Source organism: Odocoileus virginianus, unplaced genomic scaffold (genome assembly GCF_023699985.2).
Source record: "Odocoileus virginianus isolate 20LAN1187 ecotype Illinois unplaced genomic scaffold, Ovbor_1.2 Unplaced_Contig_40, whole genome shotgun sequence".
NCBI classification, from domain to species: Eukaryota; Metazoa; Chordata; class Mammalia; order Artiodactyla; family Cervidae; genus Odocoileus; species Odocoileus virginianus.
This window is the reverse complement of record NW_027224357.1, coordinates 428,162-451,013: the sequence shown is the minus strand read 5'-3', so window position 1 is coordinate 451,013 and position 22,852 is coordinate 428,162. Positions and strand designations below refer to the sequence as shown.

Here is a 22,852-nt window from a genome sequence, read left to right as displayed (position 1 = left end):
ACTTCTAAAATGTAGAACAATCCTAAGAAATTTCTTAATCTGTCTTCTGAGTTTGCCTCAAATGGTATTTTAATTTTATTGTCAATTGAACCTTTAACAAGTAAATTTCCCTTAACTTGCTGTTACTTTAATAGGAAATTGCAAATTTCTCCACTAATTCTGCAAATTCCAATCTGTCCTGTAGCTGTTATACTCGTCTCTTAAAAAAAATTGATGTATTATTACTGATACTTAAATTTACCTATAAAAACCCTTAACTTTCCTTATAGATAAGCCTATACTTTTCGGTTATATCAAGTACTCCAAAATGAAGTTAAAATCAGTGTTACTTAAAACACTGGTTTTCCAACAAATCTATTACTACTAACTTTCATTAACATATATACTCAGGATACTTAACTAGTTCAGTCTCAACTTAGGTGCAAGTTGTTTTCTTTTTAATCGTGGTTGGCACTTTTGTCATTTGCCACTTGAACGGCTAAGAAAATTGATACTTAACTTTAGACTTCTTAAACATTTAGTCATACATCTAAATTTTCTTCTGATTTATACTATTGTTTTAAAAAGTTAGACACAGAATTTCAGTAAAGATGCAAATATCACTTTCAGGTTTTTTAGAGACTTGTCAAACCTTTTGTACACTACTTTCAAAAATAACATGTAATTTTGTTAACCCTAAAGAGAAAACAGGTACAGCTTGCAATGGAGAAATACCATATTGCTTAATTCTGAATGCATTCATGTGCAAACATACAAAGGGAAACTTTAAGCAAACAGCACAATTCACCTTCCAAACAAGTGTTTTTATTCTTGTTTAACTCACCAGTAAAATAAACAACAGCATTTCACAAAACATACTCTGAAAATTTAGACACTAAATTTAAAAATTTTAACTTCTACTTTTCAATTAGCAGTAACAACTATGAAATTACTTTGAATAACCATTTTTCAACTTATCTGAATTCTATTTTTCAATTTATATGAAAATTCATGGAGGGGAAAGTTTGCAGCTCTTCCCTCCAAAACCAATGTGTTTTCTTCAGCAATACTCAAGTATCAATTAAAACAGAAACTCACAAAAAATTTTCCCATGCCAAGAAAACATGGTAAGTGAGTATTATTTTTAGTATCTGTTTTGGCCTACTCTTTCAGATCGGCTTCCCCCGTGACCTCCACTGGAAGCCTCACAATCTGAGCTACTGTATGACTCACGAGGAGCAAGGTACACCCTATCCTTGGAGGATGGAAATCCTCGTTCGTGTCTTCCACCATGGTCATGGCCACTTAAGTATGCATCACTTTGGCTGCTTGAGTGACTTTTCCAACCTCCTCCATATCTATGTCTTGTAGTGCTATAATCATCATAGCGACTGCTTCTGCCATAACTCAGAGGTGGACCTCCTCCTGATGGAGCATCATGGGAGCCCCCTGTGAAATTAATAATTAATAAAATTATAAAACTTTTCCCATTACTGCTATAACATGACTGTAAAGTACTACATCTTTGAAAGGATAGCCTTTATCTGCCTCTGTGGTAAAGATATGAATTAGTAGCAATGGTGAAGGGGCTTTCATATTTATTTAAAACAGCAGTATTTTTTAGCTCCAGTAGTTTAAATGTTAATTTTTTGGGAAAGACTAAAATTTTGAACTTCATAATGTTCCTATGCTTAATACTAATAGCACTCTTATTTTTAAAAATGTTACAATAATTTTTGTGATTCAAAAATGTGAGCTGCCAATTTACCCTTCATATCATTTTAAATGACTGATCAAAAATAATTCAAGGAACTTCAAACCAATCAATTAGGTAGAAATTACTTTTTTTTTGAGAAATTAGAAGTGAACTTGAGTAAATGATGTAGATCTAGCATGACAATTCTGTCATTTTTAAGTTGTAACTGTACTCTTACCATAACTCTTATATGAATCCTTGTAAGAGCCTCCACTTTGATGTTCAGAATAATCTCTATCACGGCTTCCACCATAGCCATCACGATCACTAAATTTAAAAAAATTAATGTAGTAAGTAAGGATTTGCATAAGTTGTCAGATTAAAAACAAAAGTATTTATAGTACCTATGTCCTCTAGAGGAATGATCATCCCGAGAACTTGAATGGCCATAATCACGGTATGCATAGTCTCTAGATGGTGGAGCATAATCCTTGGTGTCTCGTGAACTTGGATAATCTCCGCCTGAGTAACTTAAAACAAACAAAAAATTAAATGAAAATAATTCATACAGAAAGGAAGTTTTAAATGCGCAAAGGACTTCAATATACTTTTCTTCAAGGAAAATATATAATGATGAACAAGAATATAAAATACTGCTTAACATAACTGTTTTTAGGGAAATACAGTTTCTCAATCCCAATGAGATACCTACTCTGCACCTAGCAGACAGGTTATATATATAGTTTTGTTTTTAAGAAATATAAAACATCAAGTGTTGGTGAGCATAAAGAGAAACTGAAATCCTGTGTGTGCATGGTAGAAATATAAAGTTGTGTCAGACTCTTGGTGACCTCGTGGACTGTAGCCCACCAGGCCCCTCTACTGATGGGATTTTCCAAGCAAGAATATAGAGTAAGTTGCTGTTTTCCTATCCAGGGGATCCTCCCCACTTCAGGATTGAACCTGAGTCTCTTGCATTGGCAGGTGGGCTCTTAGCACTGCACCAGCAGTTATGGAGAAGATGTATGGTTCCTTAAAATACTGAAGTTACTGTATGACCCAGGAATTCCAATTCAGAGTTTACACTCCTAATTGAAAACAGGTACTCCAATGTTTGTACATATTAACCACAAAGATGGATAAACAAACCATGTTAACTATACATAAAATGGTAGCTAACCCCAACTCAAAAACTGAAGTACTGATTCATGCTTCAGCAAGGATTATCTTTGAAAACACTCACACTAATGGAAAAGCCACATATTAAAGGTCACATATTGTTAGGGCTTCCCTGGTGGCTCAGTTGGTAAAGAATCTGCCTGCAACGTTCAATCCTTCAGGAAGAACCTCTGGAGAAGGGAATGGCTACCCAATACAGTTTTCTGGCCAGGAGAATCCCATGGACAGCAGAGCCTGGCAGGCTACAGTGAACATATGAAATATTCAGGATCAGATAAATTTACAGACACATGACATAGGTGGGTGTTTACTAGGGACACAGAGGGATAAAAATGGGAGCAACTGCTTATGGGTTTTGTTTTGGGGTGATGAAGTATTTTGGAACTGAACAGAGATAGTGGTTGAAGAATTCTGAGTATTTTAAATGCTATTGAATTGTTCACTTTTAAAATTTTGTTAGATAAAGTTTACCTCAACAAAATTAACTATGACTTAAAAATTCACATATTTTATTTTTCTTTACCTTTCTTTAGTAGCATAACCATCATCTCTTGGTGACACATAGTTATCTCTCCGAGAAGACACCGGCTCTCCATGAGGACCTCCTCTGTAATTTTCTCTCCGCAATACTGGACCTTTAATTTAAAAATGTTTATATAGGTATCTCAGAATTGAGAGTAATATTTCAAAGAAAAATTCAAAAGACTGGTATCTTTCCTCTCTCCAAAACAATTTTTTTTTTTTTTTAATTTACACCAACTGCTTTTTATTATTCAGTTCCAGAAACCTTTCACAAGATGGTAAAAAAAAAAGGCGGTGGGGGGGGGGGGGGAGAAAAAAAGAAAGAAAAAAAGAAACACCCCGCCCCCGCCCAAAACTTTACAACCACAGCTCAGCTAATGATATTTTTTCCATTGTTCCCAGTCAGTTCCAAACCCATTGTGTGCAAAGCCCATTTTCCCATGCATCTAAATGATAGATACAGGCTATGAAATTCTTTATTCTATTTGTAGCAGCTTATGCAGGTGCAGCCAAACACAAAGCTTCAGGACAAATTGTACACAAACTTTACAATGTGGGATTTGAATTTAAAATATGAAACATAAAATCTACACAAACTGATAAAAATCAAGCACAGATATCAGGACTGAAACTTATAACCCATGTGATGGACGTCAGATTGTGGTGAAATATCTCCAAAACAATTTTTAAAAAACTACTCATAAAATCCCATTAATGCACATTTAGTTTGCTTTATAAATGTAATTCCTGAACATTTTATTTCCTGACATCTTCTTCTCCCTGCACATTTTATAATCTTTAAATTACAAGTAACACAATCTCTCAAAACTTGAGTAAAGTCTAATTAATTTTTGTAAACCATTATCACACATTCAATCACAAACTAGTTGATTCTCTCCTAACATTGTTAAATTTAACATTAACCACAACCTTAATTACTGACCTTTCTAAATGATAGTACTATTGAGTTCAACTACTTATTAGCAATAAAGGGCTCATCTGAAAAATGCCACCTCTTCCAAAACAGGAAACTATTTCACATAAATAATGTTCACTTCTTGTGCTAATTCTTACTAATTCCTGGTGGTCAGACTCCTCTTGTTTTGTTTGCTTACTAGGGTAATAGTCTAATGAAACTTTAGGTTTCTCAGCTTCTTTTGTATTTTGGAATCAATACTGTACTACACGTGGCTTCATTAATATTCTATACATAAAATGACAATTTGATGATGATTCAAAGTTTTTAACTGTATCAAGAGTAAAACAACAATATAAAAATATGATAAGAATCCAAACTACAGTTAATATGGCAAGTTTCAGTTACTGTTTATAATTACATGAACCAGGTAGCCAATATAACATAGCTAAACTGCTCTACATTCCAAAACACTAATAGGATATTAGTTTTCATGAAAATACTTGATCTTGAAACCACATGAAAAATCCTACTAAGCAGTAAATGTTAGCAACTTAAACCTCAGAGGAATTCTCCAGCAACCACAGACTTAAAGGAACTGTCTTCCCCACTTCTATGTTAATCACCTACTACACATCTATAATTAGATGCTGAAGAATTATTTTTCAGCCAAAATCAAATAAACTAGTGATCAATAAACATGTCTATATAATTCTGTTTTCATTTTGCTTCTTAAAACCACTACAATATGGTAAAGTAATTAACCTCCAACTAATAAAAATAAATGGAAAAAAAAAGTTAAGCATTCATTTTAAAATAGCTCACTTTTACTAACTACTAAGAAACAACAGTCTCTGTATTATATAGTGTTTACCTTGTCCTCTCATTCCACTACTGCTTTGCCCTTGAGCAGAAGGAGCAGATCTTTTAGGAGAAGGACTTTCACATCTTGAAGATAGTCTTCTTTTAACTGGATAGGGTCCTCTTGAAGAGCTCATGTTGAGACTATATCCATTATCACCTGTATTTCAATGAAATCTTTTCAGTAGAATAAACATTCTTAGAGTTTAAGTTTCACTTACTGTTTACAGATCTTTACTAAAGAACTACCATTGCCTTAAGCATTTGTATTTGTCTAAACCAATAAAACAATTTCTTCATATGATACACCAGTTAGTACAATTCATTCAGTTTGAAAAATTTACAAAATGATTCAAGAACCATTGCTGTGATATCACTGCTGTGATAGCAGTCTGAAGAGAATAGAGGAGGTGGAGAAAAACCATGATAAAATAAAATTTTAAACACACTGGGAGGAAAATGATAATAATTCATACAATTTTGGTGTTGAGAAAGCTTTTTAAAAATGTTAACACAATAGGTGTCAAGTCAAAACAATAAAAAATATGCACCTAAAAATACAAGCAACTTCTTTTATACAAAAAAAAAAAAAAAAAATGCAACTTTTCAAGCCACCTTGGATCATTTAGTAACCCAGTAAATATTTACTTGGAGAAAAAACAAAAAATCCTACTTATAAGTGAATCCACCCAGATCAAATCTGTTTTGTTCAAAGATCAACATTTACTGTTAGTTTTTTGAGGAAAAGGCTATGTTCTGTTTAACTTTAATAGTATTTAAGAATGCATGGTAAGTAATGAAAAATTATCTTTTTATCTAACTAGAAAAATGTTTACAGACATATTCCAATTACACTTGGCAGAGTATGAGCTAGTAAACTTTTCTCCTCATCTTCTGAGAAAACAACAGAACTGTGTGATCTTATAATGAACACACCGTGTAACTGAACTCTTAAAAACATTTTCTAAAAATCATACATCCGGTTGTCAAAAACAGAAGTGAATTGTTTTATTTTTCAAGATTGGTTATTGTTAGTAGAGGATACAAAGTTCGTTAGACACATGGAAGTTTATGAATGGAAAGTGCCTCCCTTCATTTTTACCAAGTAAAAACTTCTTTGAAAATATTTCATAATACAATTTTCAGTCTTATTGTTCTCTAACACACACAAACATACATATGTACGTACATATATGTAAATATACATACAAAACACAGGCTTTTACATCTGTATCAAAAACAACTGTTCCAAGATGCAAATTTTATTACAACAGAACCCAGGAACAAAAGCACCATATCAAAATGACAGTGGAGATTTGCATAGATTTGTCTGCACATATATATTCTCAAGACAAATACTACAAGGTCAGTCCAAAAATATGGAATGTTCACCCCTGGACTGTGGTTATCTGTTATGTAATCTTCAAAGTTCTCCAGTACTTTATTTACAATAGAGTAGGACTACTCTGAGAGTATATCAATGTATTTTTAATAGTTTATAAAGTTATTTGCCCTAAATGGGAAAATTCTAATGTATGATCAACAGCAATGAATTCTGTAGAAAAACTCTTAAAGAGGCATCAGTAACAATGATAAAAAAAGACAAAAAAAGACATAAAAAATTTAAGCCATTTCCCTGCAAGATGATAAACATTTATTGCACATAAGTAATTTTATAACTACAACAATTCTTCACAACTTAGAAATAATTCTGATTACCAATAATGGTAATTTCTCATCTAATATATTCTTGTAGATTATTCTCATAAACAATGCAATAAAAACTGAGATTTACCAGATGTTCAAACTTAACAGTTTCTCACTGCTATGACATCTTTATATTTTAATACATTACCAAAGTGTCCTCCATGTGACACACGCCCTCTTGCTCCACCAATTCGTCCTCTTTGACATCTCTGATTTCTTGGATGGCCCCTGTTTCTTGCAGAAGGTCGCTGTCTCTGTCTACCACCACTTTCAAAAGATGGTTTATTGGCTTGTTCTACTTTGATTGCTTTTCCATCCAAAAACTAAAAGATTTAGTTTAGCATCAGTAATGTTACATAAAATTTAACTTACTATTGCAATGAATTAAAAATTAGTATTTTTTCCCCAAACATTTTTTTCTGAAATGACTGTGTCCTTCAACATGATGAACACGACTTAATTGGCAACTGCCTTTCATAGGTCATCCAACACAAAGCCTATAAATTTATTATTAGAACTTCCTGAAAGGTTCTCCAGGGTTAAAAGATGAGTACCTCTTCTTTACCATGAAAAAGCACACATTTTAATTTTTTCCCTATATTTTTATTTTCTATAATGTGCTTCATTTTAATAATTTCCCCATTTAAAATTTCAGTTTCCCAAGGGTATGTAAAAGTATGCATATTACTTAAAGTCATTTATTCAAAATCATTGGTCCTATCATAATTATATTTTAGCATTTGTTCTATTAGACACAAAGAAGACTTCTCAATATAACTTCTGCTCTGTATTTAGTTTCAATAATTTTTTCTTTTTTAAAAAATAGAACCCTTATTTGGTCTTTAACATTTCTTGCCTTATACAACTGTTAATTTAATTGTGTTCCGCAATAGTTACTGACTGTATTGCTACTTCATATTTTTTCAGAAATGCTTACATTTGATTCATCTGCCAATATCTGCCTTAATCTTTTACAGGGACTAAAGGGAGTTTTGAAAACCTAATAGGAATCAAACTATGTAGACTCTAGTTGTTTCATATTATTTTTGGAAAACAATTTAAAATCCTAAATTCCTACCAGGACTTCTGGCGGAAATGGGCTCTAGATCAATATAATCAGCCTCAAAAGCCATTTTTTCCCATCTTAGGGTCTCACTTTCGGTTTCTTGGTTCAAAATATTTTCCAGAAATTCATGCACTGCCTCCTTCCCAACTCAGGATTTAGCTAACATTCCTAGATATGCCTAAAGATAGTATCCACCACCCCATAAGCACTAACAAAATTAGTACTTTATTTCCCATAACATTTCTGCATGTAAAATTAATGTTTCTACTTGTACATTTTTCCCTTCACCCTAGAAAATGAGTGATCAAGAAAATAAATATTTTGTCTCATCCACAGCCATTAATCAGCTACTAAATCAATCAATGCCTGGCTACTGAATAAAGAATTACTAAAGTGTAGTTTCAGATTTCTGTGATTGATAACTAGAATAAAAAAACAGGAATTAGTTAGCATCAAAAATTCTCAAGGAAAGTTTACCTCTGTGACCCAAAACTGAGTCAAACTAACTTTTAGGTATTACCATATCTTAAAATATGAAAGGACAAGGGTCAACATGTGCCACAGGCCTGAAATATACTAGAACCATAACTGTAAATAATAGGGAATTAATGTATTCATACTAAGGGAATGTAGAAGTTCCAGAGATAATTTAACAATTAACAGGATATCATGAGTACAAAAGCCTATTACCCACAATACAAAATGGGGGAGATACAGACTTTTTTTTAACTTAATATAACAATCCACAGAGGCAGGGGAAGTCCTGGAGCACAGTGCTCCATAACTAGCTAAAGATGTGGGATGGAGAGGGAAGTGGGAGGGAGATAACATTTATATGCTTATGGCTGATTCATGCTGATGTATGGCAGAAACCAACACAATATTGTAAAGCAATTATTCTCCAATTTTTAAAAAAAGCTCAGCTTCTAATGGACAAATTTTTATTTGTAACACTGATACAGTGAAGAGTGACTTAAATTGAAAATACCAAGACTTAAAATACAGTATGGAATATTGGGAGTGCTGAAGGTTAAAACCTATTTGTGTTTATACTTAGATGCAAATAGAAAACAGATTTAATGTATTTTGTTAATGCTGGTATTAACTTCAATCTCTTCCCAATCAGAGGATCCAGTATTTATGTGACAAAAAGGAAAGTGAAGCCTTGCAAAGCATTATACTTCTGCAACAAATAAAGAAATCTAGAAATAGTATTAAATGAACCTACATTATAAAGACTTACCTTTCCATTCATTTCTTTGGCAGCATCCTTTCCATCTGCAGGGCTCTGGAAAGTAATAAAAGCAAAGCCTCTCGACTTGTTTGTGTTCCAATCCTTTATCAAGAGAACTGTAATACACATAAATTTTTTAAATTTAAAATGTCACATAAAATTGAACTTTTATTATTTTCAAAATTATCACTCCTTTGACAATTTCTCATAAGACCTCTTAAACATACTTTAATGCAATCAATAAAGCAGAGTACAAAGTTTTGAAAGTTACTTAAAAACAACAAAAATCTATATATCACTTTATATGATATAAAAATACCATATAATTTGATTTTTATGTATCATTTCCAGTATTTTTAAAATGAACAGTAAATAATCTCAATAATTCTATAATTACCATATCTTATTCTACTTCACGTCCCAGGACCACTAGTACATTTTAAAAGCACTGTTTTCTTCCCTTTTCAGTAAGAGGGAGACCCTTTTACTGACTGCCAAATGCTTGCCTAATTAAAAAATAACAAAAAACAAAAACTTTAAACTGTTAATAGTTGTCCATGGATATATATTAAACATACATTTGCTTTAAAGAGTTATGTATGTTGAGTCTAGACTTACCTTCCACAATGCGACCGTATTTCCCAAATTCAGCTTCAAGAGACTTCTCAGTTGTTTTAGCACTGAGGCCTCCTATGAACAGTTTTCCAGGCCGATCCGCTTCCATCATTTTACTGTTAGGTGGCAAAAAATATACCATAGTAAAGAACAAATTATGAGCCAAAATGTTCAAATATCATTTAAAAAAACCCGATCTTTTAAAAATGTTTACTTAAAATACAAGGAAACTTGTAACACAAAAATGAAAACAAGCCGTGACCTAATGAATGCTGTTTTTTTTCTTTTTTTACAAATGACAAAAGCCTGTAAGTTTAAATTACATTAGAAAGGTGCTGTAAAGCTCTTTTGAGCTGCATTGTTTAACAACTTATTAAAACCTAAATACAGTATCTAAATTTTATAAAATGTGCATAAAACACACTAAACACATTTTGAAATTTCCTCAATTTTCTCACGTTTATGTTGATTACACAACAAATAATCTTTAAAATATACTTAACATTCAAAAACTTCTATAATACTAAGTCATAAAAGCCACAAGAGAATAAAATACTTTGTTGAAGGAAATTTAACCCATGGTTACTTATTTTGGTAGACTAAGAATCATTGGTCCAAACCGAATAATGTTAAATGTCAGCTTTTATGAATATTAAAATTTGACTATTTTTGTTAAGTCAATCAACAGTTCGACATTTGAAAACCATAGTTTTAAGTCATGTAAGTAAAACGGTTAGGTATATTGGTTGTTTTTTTTTTTTTTCTTTAAAAAAATTTTTATTTACTTTAATTGGAGGTTCATTACTTACAATATTGTGGTGGTTTTTGCCATACATTGACATGGATCAGACATGGTTGTATATGTGTCCCCCGTCCTGAACCTCCGTCCTCCCACCTCGCTCCGCATCCCACTGTCACTGTCTCGGAGAAAAACTTTTTTTTTTTTTTAAGTGCACGTGAAACAAATGGAATCAGGGCTGTTACATCTTGTTACACAATTATCTGATCCAAGGCAAGGGAGAAAATCTGAGTTATAAAGCAAAGCAGTATTCCATGACTATCAGCAGGAAGGAAGCCAAGAGAGAAAACCTGGATTACGCACCAAAGCAACAGCCTCCGAAATTAGCAGCCCCACGCTAAGGGAGAAAAGCCGGTGTACAAACCAAAGCAATAGTCCGGTGACTAGCAGCCCGAAGCCAACCTAAAGAAAGCCGAATCACACATCAGAGCAACATTCAGTCAGACTAGCAGCCCCAAGCTGAGGGAGAAAAACCACCGCATTACGGCCCAAAGAAGCATTTTGCGACAGGGCCAAGCCAACGGAAAAAAAGCCGCTTAACACACCAAAGCAGCATTATGCATGACTAGCGGCCGAACTACGCACCACAGCAACATCTCGCGAGAAACCAAAGCAATATTCCACGTGACTCGCAGCCCCAAACCAACGGGAAAAAAAAAAAGCCGAATTGCGCACCACAGCAACATTACGCGAAAAACCAAAGCAACATTCCACGTGACTCGCAGCCCCAAACCAAAGGGGGGGGGGGGGGGGCAGCCGAACTGCACACCGAAAGCAACCAACATTCCGCATAAGTAGCCATAAGCTGGTGGAGAAAAGCCCAGCGTTATATATACCAAAGAAAACTTACAAAGCAAAAACGGCTTTCTCAGTCCCAGGGTAGGAGTATATGTCAAGTATATCCTCCCACAGCTAACATCCAGACGTTTCAAACACCCTTATTTGCCCCGCCCCAACTCCCGCACTCTCTCCTGTCCCCCAGCCCTCCATTCAGAGAAAGGAACCCTCAGACTTCACTCGCTGTCCATTGCTACTTTAGGCACTGATTCTCCAACGAATAAAAATTAAAGATACTTTACAAGAAATAAACTAGTAAGACTTTTCAGGATAATGTACACACACACACACACATACACATACACTTTACTCAGCTATTAGTTTTTACGGGAAAAAGCCTGACAGGAAAAATAAGTGTAAGTTACCGTTTTTCTCCAGTAAAAACAGACGCTATGCCTATAAACATGTTCCCATAAGATAGAAATCGTTTTTTCAATTTTAAAATGCCCAATTCCTTACCTTTTTTTGTGCCGTTCTTCTGAACACGCAACACCAACCTTCCTCAGTCGACCGTTAGCTAAACTAACGTTGAACGCAGCCGCGCCTCTTCGGTCAAGAGCGTAACGAACCGGATGTATGGCGCGAGGAGACGAGCATAAGGAATACGTCTGTATCGCGAGATCAGCCGCAGAAACAGTAGGACCGGAAGAAAACACAGAGGCGGGGGAGGGGTAAATGGAGACCTTTAAGGGACAGTCTAAAAAATAAAAAGACCAAATATTCTACTTTTCTGTTTTACTAAATATATTTACCAGCTGCGTTAATTTAGTCACCATAAAATACAAAAGAGAACTTTTACCATCACTTTTTTCATTATTTATTGCTCTCTTAAATGTCGCCAATATGATCACTCTTGTGTGGCATATTCTTTACTTGTGTGTGATTTTCTTTTCTGTTAATACAAAAGAAAAGTAATAATAAAAATAAGAGAAAATAATGAAAATATTTAAAACATTTAGGAGTCAAAAGCCTTAGTGTCTTTGAAGTAAACATATTTGGAATATTCTCATTAGGCAGATACAGGTAATGTTTTTCACTAAAAATTCCAAAAGTAACAAAATGAAGAGATCCACTTAGGGCAATTTCTGCAGTTTCTGTCACCTCATTCTGTATAATAAATACAATTTTGGCTAATGCATGTCTATACCTGAAAAAACTATCTGCTGACATTATTTTTCCCTAATATAAAATTCTTCCTTCTAGGAATTAACATGCAAAATCCTACCTAATAGAAGAAAATACACTTAACGAAGGACAGAAATAACTTATTTTCCAAGGGTTTCTCTAGAATTTATCTACATAGTTTATATAGCCATTATATATATATATACATAAATATTTATATATACTCTTACATATATAAAATTTAATATACATATATACTTACATATGTATGTATACTAAATTTTACTACTCTTAAAAAGCAATACTATAGCTCAATTTTCAGTGTATATGTCTTATTTTAATGCTGATGTCTACTAGTCTTTATAATATTTCCCCGTTTACAAAAATGCTTAGAATCTCTTAGTAAGCTATTATAAATAAGTAATATAATGTTGACTGGTTCTCCTAAAGTAGTGATTGATCTTTCTAATATATACTCTTTAGGTAAATCTCTGGAGAAGGAAATGGCAACCCATTTCAATATTCTTGCCTGAAGAAGCCCACGGGTAGCAGAGCCTGGAGAGCCCCAGTCCATGGGGTCTTAAAGAATGGGATAGGACTGAGCAATAAAACACAATTTAGGTAAATGGGGCTTCTGTGATGACCCAGAAGAAAAGAATCTTCTTCCAATACAGAAGACTTGAGTTTGATCCATGGCTCGGAATGATCCCCTGGAGAAGGAAACAGCAACCGTCTCCAGTATTCTTGCCCAAACAATTGCACAGACAGAAAAGCCAAGCAGGTTACAGTCCATGGAATTGCAAAGAGTCAGAGACAACTAAGCAGTCAAGAACATGTAGGACAACAACTCAGCAGTGAAATCATGCACCAAAGGTAAACAACATCTTAATATATTTGTATAAGATATAGTTTAGAAAGTCATTTTTAAAGTAGTGCTTACCAGTTTGTTTGTATTAATTTCTTACTACAGAACCATTCTAATAGTATATTTCTATATTACTACATTCTTACTTGAAAGTTTCCCTATGGCTCTATTAGTGTTAGTGATTACTCTTTTTCATTTCAACAGGTAAAATGGGCCCTTTATTTTAATTTAATATCTCACTAGGAAAGTAAATGTCATTGATGAATTTTACTGATACTGTAGTAACCAATGTTACAAAAATTAAGACATTTAAGCAGTTCCAATCAACTAATACTCAAATGATAATTAGTTCAAATAAAGAATTAATACATCAACCATTGAAAGTACACATTGGAAAAGCATTACTGGAAATAAAGCATTATGATAGCTGCCATAAAATGCATAAGAACATGTTCCAATGATTTAAAAAATGATAAATACACATGATAGTTATTTGCCACTTTCTATACACTGATCAGAATAAATCAGCCATTTACTGTGATATGAAGATGTACACTGCAGTGCAGACACAGTGTCCCCTGCCCTGGGAATGCCTGGGTACGAACTGGCAGCCAGGAGTGGAGCAATTCAAAGGAGTCAGAGGCCAGTGGTGGGTAAGGGTTGCAGCTGGAGCCAGAGCCAAGATAGAGAAGCTGCTGAGGCCTTCATGATTAAAGTTTTGGGGACACCTCTTTCTCTCCTTTGTGTAGTTGATAGTTTGGATAGTGAAGCGATGGTTGACTGTCAAAATATTTCTGCAGGACCTTGCCAGGGGAATCAGACTCTGTCTGGGAAATTTGTATTGTCTCAAAGTTGGATGCTCAAATTCAACAAAAGAGAGAGGAGTAGCATCAAAAAACAGCAAGCAGTATTCTGGCCCAGTGGGAAGCCCAGAACACAGGGAGGAAGCAGGAAAGTGAGCCACATATTGTTGGGAGAACTTTTCACTGCTGCACTTGTGATGGTGGAGTTTTCTGATTCAGTCTCCTCTTGTTTTATGGACTTTTTAATCCTGTGCTTCAGTCAGTAGTAGCCCATATTACTAGTAATCCATCACTACATGGAGATATTTGGTGATGGCTGAAGTTCTTCAGGTCAATTATCTGCTCTCTCTCTGTGCTCCCCCTCTTCATACTCATAAATATTGTGAACATGATTTGGTTCCAGGATTTAGCTGACCTATCATTTGAGGTATCAACCAAGGAACCTCACCCATTCCCTAACATCAGCAGAATAACTGCTGACACACTCTAACCTTTCACTGCAATCTTTCTTCCTCCTCCAGGGTATGTCTGTCAGCCTCTTTACCATACATTTTGGCCAGTTGCTTAGTCTCCTGAGTATGTCTCTTCTCTGTTCACTTCTGTACCCACTATATTGATTTGGAAATCATTGGTTCAGTAAAGGAATTCAAATGCACCAGTGATATCAACATAGAAAGAAACTGGCCTTACTACGTTGGATTTGGTTTGCCCCTGGATTTCCAATGTAAGATGGCAATGCACTCTCCTACACTGTGGCTTCCTCTTCTCTATCCTCTCTCCTTTATTCATTATCAGTGCCAATGAAACAAAGATACCTGGTAAAGCATATCTTTTTCAATTGAATGTCTTCTTGGTGGTTTTCCTAAACAGCAGAGTCTTCCACTAGATGCTTTATCTGTGGGCTGTCCTGAGTAGCTTTATTTCTGCAGAGAAATTCCCTCACTGTACCCATCTACTACCAGACTGAAACTGCTGCCAGCCACTGAGTTATCTTCGATCTGGAGGGGATGGGTGGAATCAGAAGGACCTCATGGGAGCTCTTTTCCTGGTTCACCACTGCGCCCCCCCACCCCCATCCCCAGGGAAGGTGGAGCATACCCCGTGAGGGCTCTGCCCATGTTCCCTTCTCTCTGAGGAATCTGGGGAATCCAGATTTTTGTGTTAGGTGCATGTGTGGTAGAATCTTTCTGAAACCAGCATGGACTTTAGGATTTTAAATTGTTTTTAAATCCTTTTTTTTTTTTTTCAAAAGTTGTGGAATTGTATCACGGTTTTTTTTTTTTTTTTCCATTTAGTTTTATTAGTTGGAGGCTAATTACTTTACAACATTGCAGTGGTTTTTGTCATACATTGAAATGAATTAGCCATGGATTTACAGGTATTCCCCATCCCGGTCCCCTCTCCCACCTCCCTCTCCACCCGATCCCTCTGGGTCTTCCCAGTGCACCAGGCCTGAGCACTTGTCTCATGCATCCAACCTGGGCTGGTGATCTGTTTCACCCTAGATTATATACATGTTTCGATGCTGTTCTCTTGAAACATCCCACTCTCACCTTCTCCCACAGAGTCCAAAAGTCTGTTCTATACATCTGTCCTTTTTTAATGTACAAGACAGTGACCTAAGTCTGAGATAAGTAGGCTAGTTGGGTGGGCTTGCTTTTGGAGTGTTGACCGTTAAGAAATTCACTTTTCTTTGAGACTACAGACGAGTATATACTCCCAAAATTTTAGAACTAATGGAGTTTTCCATGGCCTTTCTTCCCCGCCACCCCACCCCCCCCCCCCCCCCCCCCCCCCGACCGCCAAGTAAACCATCAGTATCCTTCAGAAATTAAAATGTTTTGGTGTGTAAATGAAAACCCCCCAAGAGTGTGCCAAGCCTGGAATGATTTCAGACTGCATACTTCTGTTGTTGTTGCTGTTGTTGTTTTAATTTGCAAAAGAGTTCTGACTCTGTCAGAGCAGTAACCAAGCTACAAAGCTAGCTATTTGCTTTTGCAATATGAGACAGAGAAAGGACCTTTTTGTCGTTGCCCTTTGCCCAAGGAGGTATCAGGCTAGCTAATCAACAAGGACAGTATATTTTTTAATCACATGGCAGAAAAGAGAGGCACTAAAGTTGCTTTTGCAGGTTAGAGACATTGCCTGTGGGATCTCTGCCTTTTAGAAGGGCCAAGCTCAAAGCTACTTCTGCCCCTGCAAGGGGAAGGGGCAGTGGCTGTGACCGATAAAGGAAAAGACAAAGGATGAGATGGTTGGATGGCATCAGCGACTCAATGGAGATGAGTTTGGATAAACTCTGGGAGTTGGTGATGGACAGGGAGGTCTGGCGTGCTTCGATTCATGGGGATCACAAAGAGTAGGACAAAACTGAGTGACGGAACTGAACTGAACTGAAAATTTCAATATTAAAAAAAAAAAACAATTCAAAATTTAGATTAAAACAGAGAGAGAAAGAAAGGAAAACCCCATAGAAGCACAAAAGGCCAACATATAGGCAGAAGTATATAACAAATAAAAAGTGTGATTATAAAATAAATTCTTAAAATTTTTAACAAATTTAAAATTACTATTAAAATCAACAACTACAACAACAGAGGGGGAAAATGAGCTAAAAAGAAAAAATCCTAAACCAGCTACAGAATAAGTCAAAATATAAGAGTCAGTGTTTTTCTTGTGTCTCTGCTGTTAGTCTCCTATCCCTCTTTGGAAGTCACAGTACACTTCACTTTCCTAGGATGCCCTCCAACACTGGGTTGATCTCTGGATCTGCTCTGGGGGCTTCTCAAACTCTAGTCTGGTCTTACATCTGTGTGTTCTTGCCTCTAATGTCCACAACTGTCAGAACTAGTGTGTTTTCTCTTGTGAAAGCTCTCAATGCCCTTTTAATTCCATAGACAGAGTCTGCATAGTTGATGGTGTGGATTCAATCTGCAGCTTGTACAACTGCTGAGGCTTTGGTCATCTTCCTTAACCACACTGGCACAGGTTTCAATTGTGATTTTATCTTCACCTCTTAATGTGGGCTATCCATAGAGCTTTGCTCCTGAGCTTGCCCTGGAGGATATGGATCTGCCTTAAAGACCAAGTGTGGGTTACATAGTTGTTTGGGTCACAGGGGCCTAGGCAGCACCAGGTACTCAGGGAAACTGGCAGATAAGGACAATAGCAAATATGATACTGTAGAAGGACATGGCAACCCAGTCCAGTATTCTTGCCTGGACAATCACCTGGAAAGAGAAACCTGGCATGTCACAGTCTGAAAGGTCACAAAGAGTTGGACAGAACCAAACAGACCATAAGTGCACAGATGCAGGACTTTTTCTAGTTTCTGGTAGCTCTGTCCCAGTAGGGATCATGCATGGAGATGGCAGAGTTCTTGGATCATGGGGAACCTGGCAATGCTGGCTATGTAAGAGCACTGGTGATTATTGTCCCAGGAGATATAGTGCTATCAGGGTTTCTTCTAGCTTGCGGCATCTCTGCCCAGTGAGGGCTGAACATGAAGGTGGTGAAACTGCCTGGTGGCACCAAGTGTGCAGGGGCACAGATTGACTCAACTGCAGGAGCTTATGGCCCAATCAGAGTCTTTTTCTAGCCTCTGGCAACCAGTGAACAGAAGACCACTCACTTTCACTGATCCTGCTCCATTTATCCAGCCATTCAGGCACTCAAATGGCTACCCTGGATGGGATCTTTCTGTGTTGCTCACTATACCAGACACATAAGGCTCCCCCACCCCAAACCCCAGCTTGGGTCCTACTATGTTATTCAGTGCATTAGGAACTACAAGGACTCCCATTGCTGGGTCCTTCTCTGTTGTTTAACATGGCAGGTGCTTGGAGAAACCAACTGACTGGGGCCCTACTCTGGGCCCCAGTTGGGCCTATCAGGTGTTTGATGGGCCAGTCTCTCTATTGTTCAACTGCTAGTGCTGGCTTTTGTGTAGAGAGAGGCTATGGTGATGGCTCCACCCCCACCCATGACTCAGCATTATTGCCTTGCATCCAGAAATGCCAATTTTCCTCCACAGGCAATTCCCATAACAATCTCATCTCTAAAATCCCCTCATGACATTACCTGCAGTCAACAGCAGACATTGCCCTGGGATTGCTCCACAATTCCTACACTCCAGCTCCTATCCACTGTGCCTTCTATATGACCCATGTCCCTGTCTGGAGTATGTGTGGACGAGGCAAGGATTACCTGTGTGATTCTCATTCCACTTAGGCTATCACATATTAGCTTCACTCTCAGTCAAATATTTCTCCTCTGTCCCAAACAATTGCCCCAATGTCAGGGTCAGACCCACACTTCAGTACCCGATCCACCAAGGGCAGGTCCAATCCTACTAGCTCTCCACTTTTCCCCACATTTCCTTCATCCTACAGAGCTTTACATGGTTCTGTATATTCTTTTCTAGTGTCCAATACTCCTGCCCATTCACATATTATGTTCTGTAAACATTTTGATGTCTAAGGGTGTATTCCTGAAGTATCTATAGAGAAAGATGTACTCTATATACTCTATTCAACCATCATCTTGTTTCCTTGCAGCCATAGTTAGATACCTAAAACAAACAGGATTCTATATGTCATAATGAAAAAATCATATATATATATATATGTATAGTTTTGTTGGTGAAACACTAAGAATTACACATTTTATGTCCAAAAATGAGTGTCAGATTGCCTTCTGTGAAAAACAGAAAATTCCAAATTTCTGCAAGAGAAGTTCTTTCTCACCTCTTCACAAACAAGTTCTATCTAGAATGTCATATTTTATGAGGAAAAAAAGTCATCCTGCTCTACACTCTTGAATTAGAAGAAAATCTCAATTTTTCATCTGAACATATGAGTACAGATATTGATAAAAGCAATACAGAACATTCTGTATATTACTTATGAAAATCTACATCATTATTTATCAGTGATCTATAGAAAAGTCCCTATAAGTCTATGTAAGAGAATGTGAGTTCTTATTTTAATATTTGAAATACATAGAATTTATGAATTCCTATAGCTAAAACTGTGCATATTTCCATATTGGAAATAAATAAAGTTAGTTTGTGTGTGTATTAGTTTGTATGTGTATTAGTTTGTATGTGCACACACAGTTTCATAAGTGACATGGTGTCTCATATACAATATAATAATATACAGGTTTCTACATGTGAAATGTAAAGAACTGTCTATTTTTTGTTGGAAAACTCTGGTTAATATTTCCATATGTGTAATGAAGACAAATGTAAACTTCACAATGAAAATCTGGGAACAAATAATCACAGGTGATATAGATAGGGAGATGTCTACATTCTATATACAAAAACCTCATACAATCTTTCACTTTTGTAAGCAAACCCATAACTCAAGGATAAATATGTGAAAAGCATTTTTATATGAGAACTAAACACTGGTGTTATTTCATAGATGAAAAAAAAAGAATTTCATAATTCATGTGAAAAAATCTGTGCCCTCATTTTCCTATGTGAAATAAAGTGTATTCCATGCTCTAGGAAATAAAATAAATAACCACATGTTCACAGGAGAAACATGAAAAGTCACTACTTTATGTTTAAATCTAGAAAACTGAGGTGCTCAGTGAAATATAAGGAATTCAAAAATGCGTGTAGGAATGTTTGTGCAATATGAGCAAATGTAAAATATAGAGAATTCCCAGTTTCTCAGAGGGAAACACAATGTTTTCAAATGTGAAATATTGAGTATTCCAAAGTTGATTTTGAAGTATTGGCATCCCAGGTTCCTTTATGCTATTTAAGAAGATATGTGTATTTAACGTGTGAAATTCTTAAGCTGGACCTTCATAAGTGAAACACAGAAACTTTGAAATTTCATCAAGGATGATCTTCATTTAGATTTTTACATGTGGAATGTAGAAAATTCCAAAATTCTGGTAAGAAAATCTGGGCACAAGTGTTTATTTGCTAAATATAGAGTATCTCCCATTCAAAATAAATATGTACTATGACTTTCATATATGACATATTTGGGACACATTTCTTGCATAAATCAGTAGGTATAAGAATATCTTGTAAATATGAGAGAATATCATATTACATGTATAAAAATTCATGACCATAGAGTCACTGAGGAAATGTACAGAATGTTACAGTACATGGGAAATTATCTGATCTATGTTTACACATGTGAAATATACAGATTTCCATAATCAATTATACAGAGTTCCATACTTTACCCTCTATAGACCACTTACATTTTGTATTTGAGATATAGAGAACTCTGGATTTCATAGCAAAGAAAACTGCACCCATATTTCATTACTGAATTATCTAGGAGTGCATAATTTATATTTAAAAATCAACACTCAGTTTGTTTTATGTGAAGAATAGAAAATTCCAAACCTCTGAAGATTAATTGGCTCTCAGATTTTCAGATAGAAATTATACATTTCATGTTTCAGAGAAGATCAAACATCTGAGTTCAGATTATAATAAAAGCAATATTGAACATACTCCAAACTCCACCTGACCTGCTCCCTTAGAAATATGTATGCAGGTCAAGAAGCAACAGTTAAAACTTGACATGGAACAAAAATCTGGTTCCAAGTTGGGAAAGGAATATGCCATGGCTGCATATTGTCACCCTGCTTACTTAACTTATGTGCAGAGTACATCATGTGAAATGCAGGCTGGATGAAGCACAAGCTGGAATCAAGATTGCTGGGAGAAGTATCAATAACCTCAGATATGCAGATGACACCACCCTTATGGCAGAAAGTAAAGAACTAAAGAGCCTCTTGATGAAAGTGAAAGAGGAGAGTGAAAAAGTTGGCTTAAAACTCAGCATGCAAAAAAAAAAAAAAAAAAAGCCAAACAAGCAAACTCAGCATGCAGAGGAGTTAAGATGGCGGAGGAATAGGAATAGGACGGGGAGACCACTTTCTCCCCTACAAATTCGTTGAAAGAGCATTTGAACACTGAGCAAACTGCAGAAAACAACTTCTGATCACTAGCAGAGGATATCAGGCACCCAGAAAAACAGCCCATTGTCTTCAATAAAAGGAGATAAGACAAAATATAAAAGACAAAAAGAGAGACAAAAGAGCTAGGGATGGAGACCCGAACTGGGAAGGGAGCCATCACAGAGAAAGTTTCCAAACACCAGGAAACCCTCTCACTGGCGGGTCTGGGGGACATTTTCAAATCTCAGAGGGCAACCTAACTGGGAGGAAAGATAAATAAAACCCACAAATTACATGCCTAAAAGCAACTCCCAGCAGAAAAGTACCCCAGACGCTCTCATCCGCCACCAGCAAGTGGGGGCTGAATGGAGAGGAGCAGGTGGCTTTGCTTAGGGTAAGGACCAGGCCTGAATGCCCTGAGGGCAATTGGAGGGAGCTAAAGTGAGATAACAACTTAAACTGTGGGATAGCAAGAGAAAATTAACTGGTAACAAGTGTGTGAACTGAACACACTGCTGGCCATTGCCAGAAAGACTGAGCAATTCCAGGGAAGAGCTATCCAGCTATGGACTGGCCCATCCCCCGCTGGAGGCAGGAGGCAGGGGGCAGGGGGGGAAGGGGCAAACGTGGCCCCAGAGATGGCATCCCCTACCAAACTGCAAACAGGCTCCCAGCTTCTAACCAAAGACTTCCTGAGATTCTGGATGGTTGACATCCGCTGGGAGGGTTGAGGCTAGAGGCCAGTTCCCCAGGACAGATACAAGGCACACCCAATCAGTGCACGCGGAAACTGAGGCTAGGACCGCGGAGGGGATAAGGTGTGCCATATCCGGGGAGAGAGCGCTTGTCAAGCTCTTGGCGGCCTGAGCTGCTCTGGTCAGGGAAGGAACAAAACACAGGCCCAACTGAGTCTGCACTTTTGTGGAGTACCCAAAAACTGGAACTGCATGCCACGCAGGGCCATTTCCCTATAGGGCAGCCTGGAGCCTGAGCAGTATAGATGGGGAAAGCACACATGCTCGCCAGGAGCAGGGGCAAACCCAGTGTGGCTGAAACACTGTGAGTGCTGCCCACACAGGCCAGTGGTATTTGTCTGCAGCGTCCCTCCCTCCCCACAGTACGACTAAACAAGAGACCACCACTGCCCACTTGTGTCAGGGTGGAAATTAGACACTGAAGAGACCTGCAAACAAAAGCCAAATAAACAAAGGGAACTGCTCCAGAAGTGACCCGTGCAACAGATTAAAATCCCTGGGGTTAACACAGACTATACCAGAAGAGGCCTATAGATACTGAGAAGTGTAAGCTGGAACAAGGAGCTATCTGAAACTGAACTGAACCCACACTGCCCACAACAGCTCCAGAGAAATTCCTAGATATATTTTTACTATTTTTTTAATTAAAAATTTTTTTTTTCTTTTTTTAAATTTTTTTCTTTTATTTTCTTTTAAAATTCCCTATTACTCCTCTATTACTCCTTAATTTTCATTTTCATATATTTTTACTATTTTTTTAATTAATTTTTTTCAATTTATTTTTTCCTGTTTTTTTCTTTTAAAGTCCTCTATTACTCAATTTTTCATTTTCATTCTCATATATTTTTACTATTTTTTAATTAATTTTTTCTTTTTTTCTTTCTTTTATTTTCTTTTAAAGTCCTCTATTACTCCTCTATTACTCCTTCATTTTCATTTTCATTTCACTAT

The 22,852-nt window shown here is 36.4% G+C and overlaps 1 protein-coding gene and 1 pseudogene across 2 annotated transcripts; one reads left to right on the top strand and one right to left on the bottom strand.

Moving 5' to 3' along the window:
* Positions 1-782: 782 nt before the first annotated feature.
* Positions 783-11,984, bottom strand: LOC110136527 (RNA-binding motif protein, X chromosome-like). 2 transcript variants are annotated; one of them, XM_020892300.1, is made up of 9 exons: positions 11,871-11,984; positions 9,779-9,891; positions 9,170-9,276; positions 7,009-7,183; positions 5,167-5,313; positions 3,378-3,489; positions 2,080-2,205; positions 1,914-2,002; positions 783-1,428 (listed from the first exon to the last, which is right to left on the bottom strand). In XM_020892300.1, the coding sequence occupies exons 2-9, from the start codon at positions 9,885-9,887 to the stop codon at positions 1,124-1,126; spliced, it is 1,170 nt and encodes a 389-aa protein (XP_020747959.1). In that variant the 5' UTR covers positions 9,888-9,891; positions 11,871-11,984; the 3' UTR covers positions 783-1,123. The 2 variants fall into 2 exon arrangements, with proteins under 2 accessions (XP_020747959.1, XP_020747960.1); XM_020892301.2 differs by lacking the exon at positions 11,871-11,984 and adding an exon at positions 10,878-11,124.
* A 3-nt stretch (positions 11,985-11,987) lies between these two features.
* LOC110136528 (etoposide-induced protein 2.4 homolog pseudogene) lies at positions 11,988-15,046 on the top strand (annotated as a pseudogene).
* Positions 15,047-22,852: the final 7,806 nt, after the last annotated feature.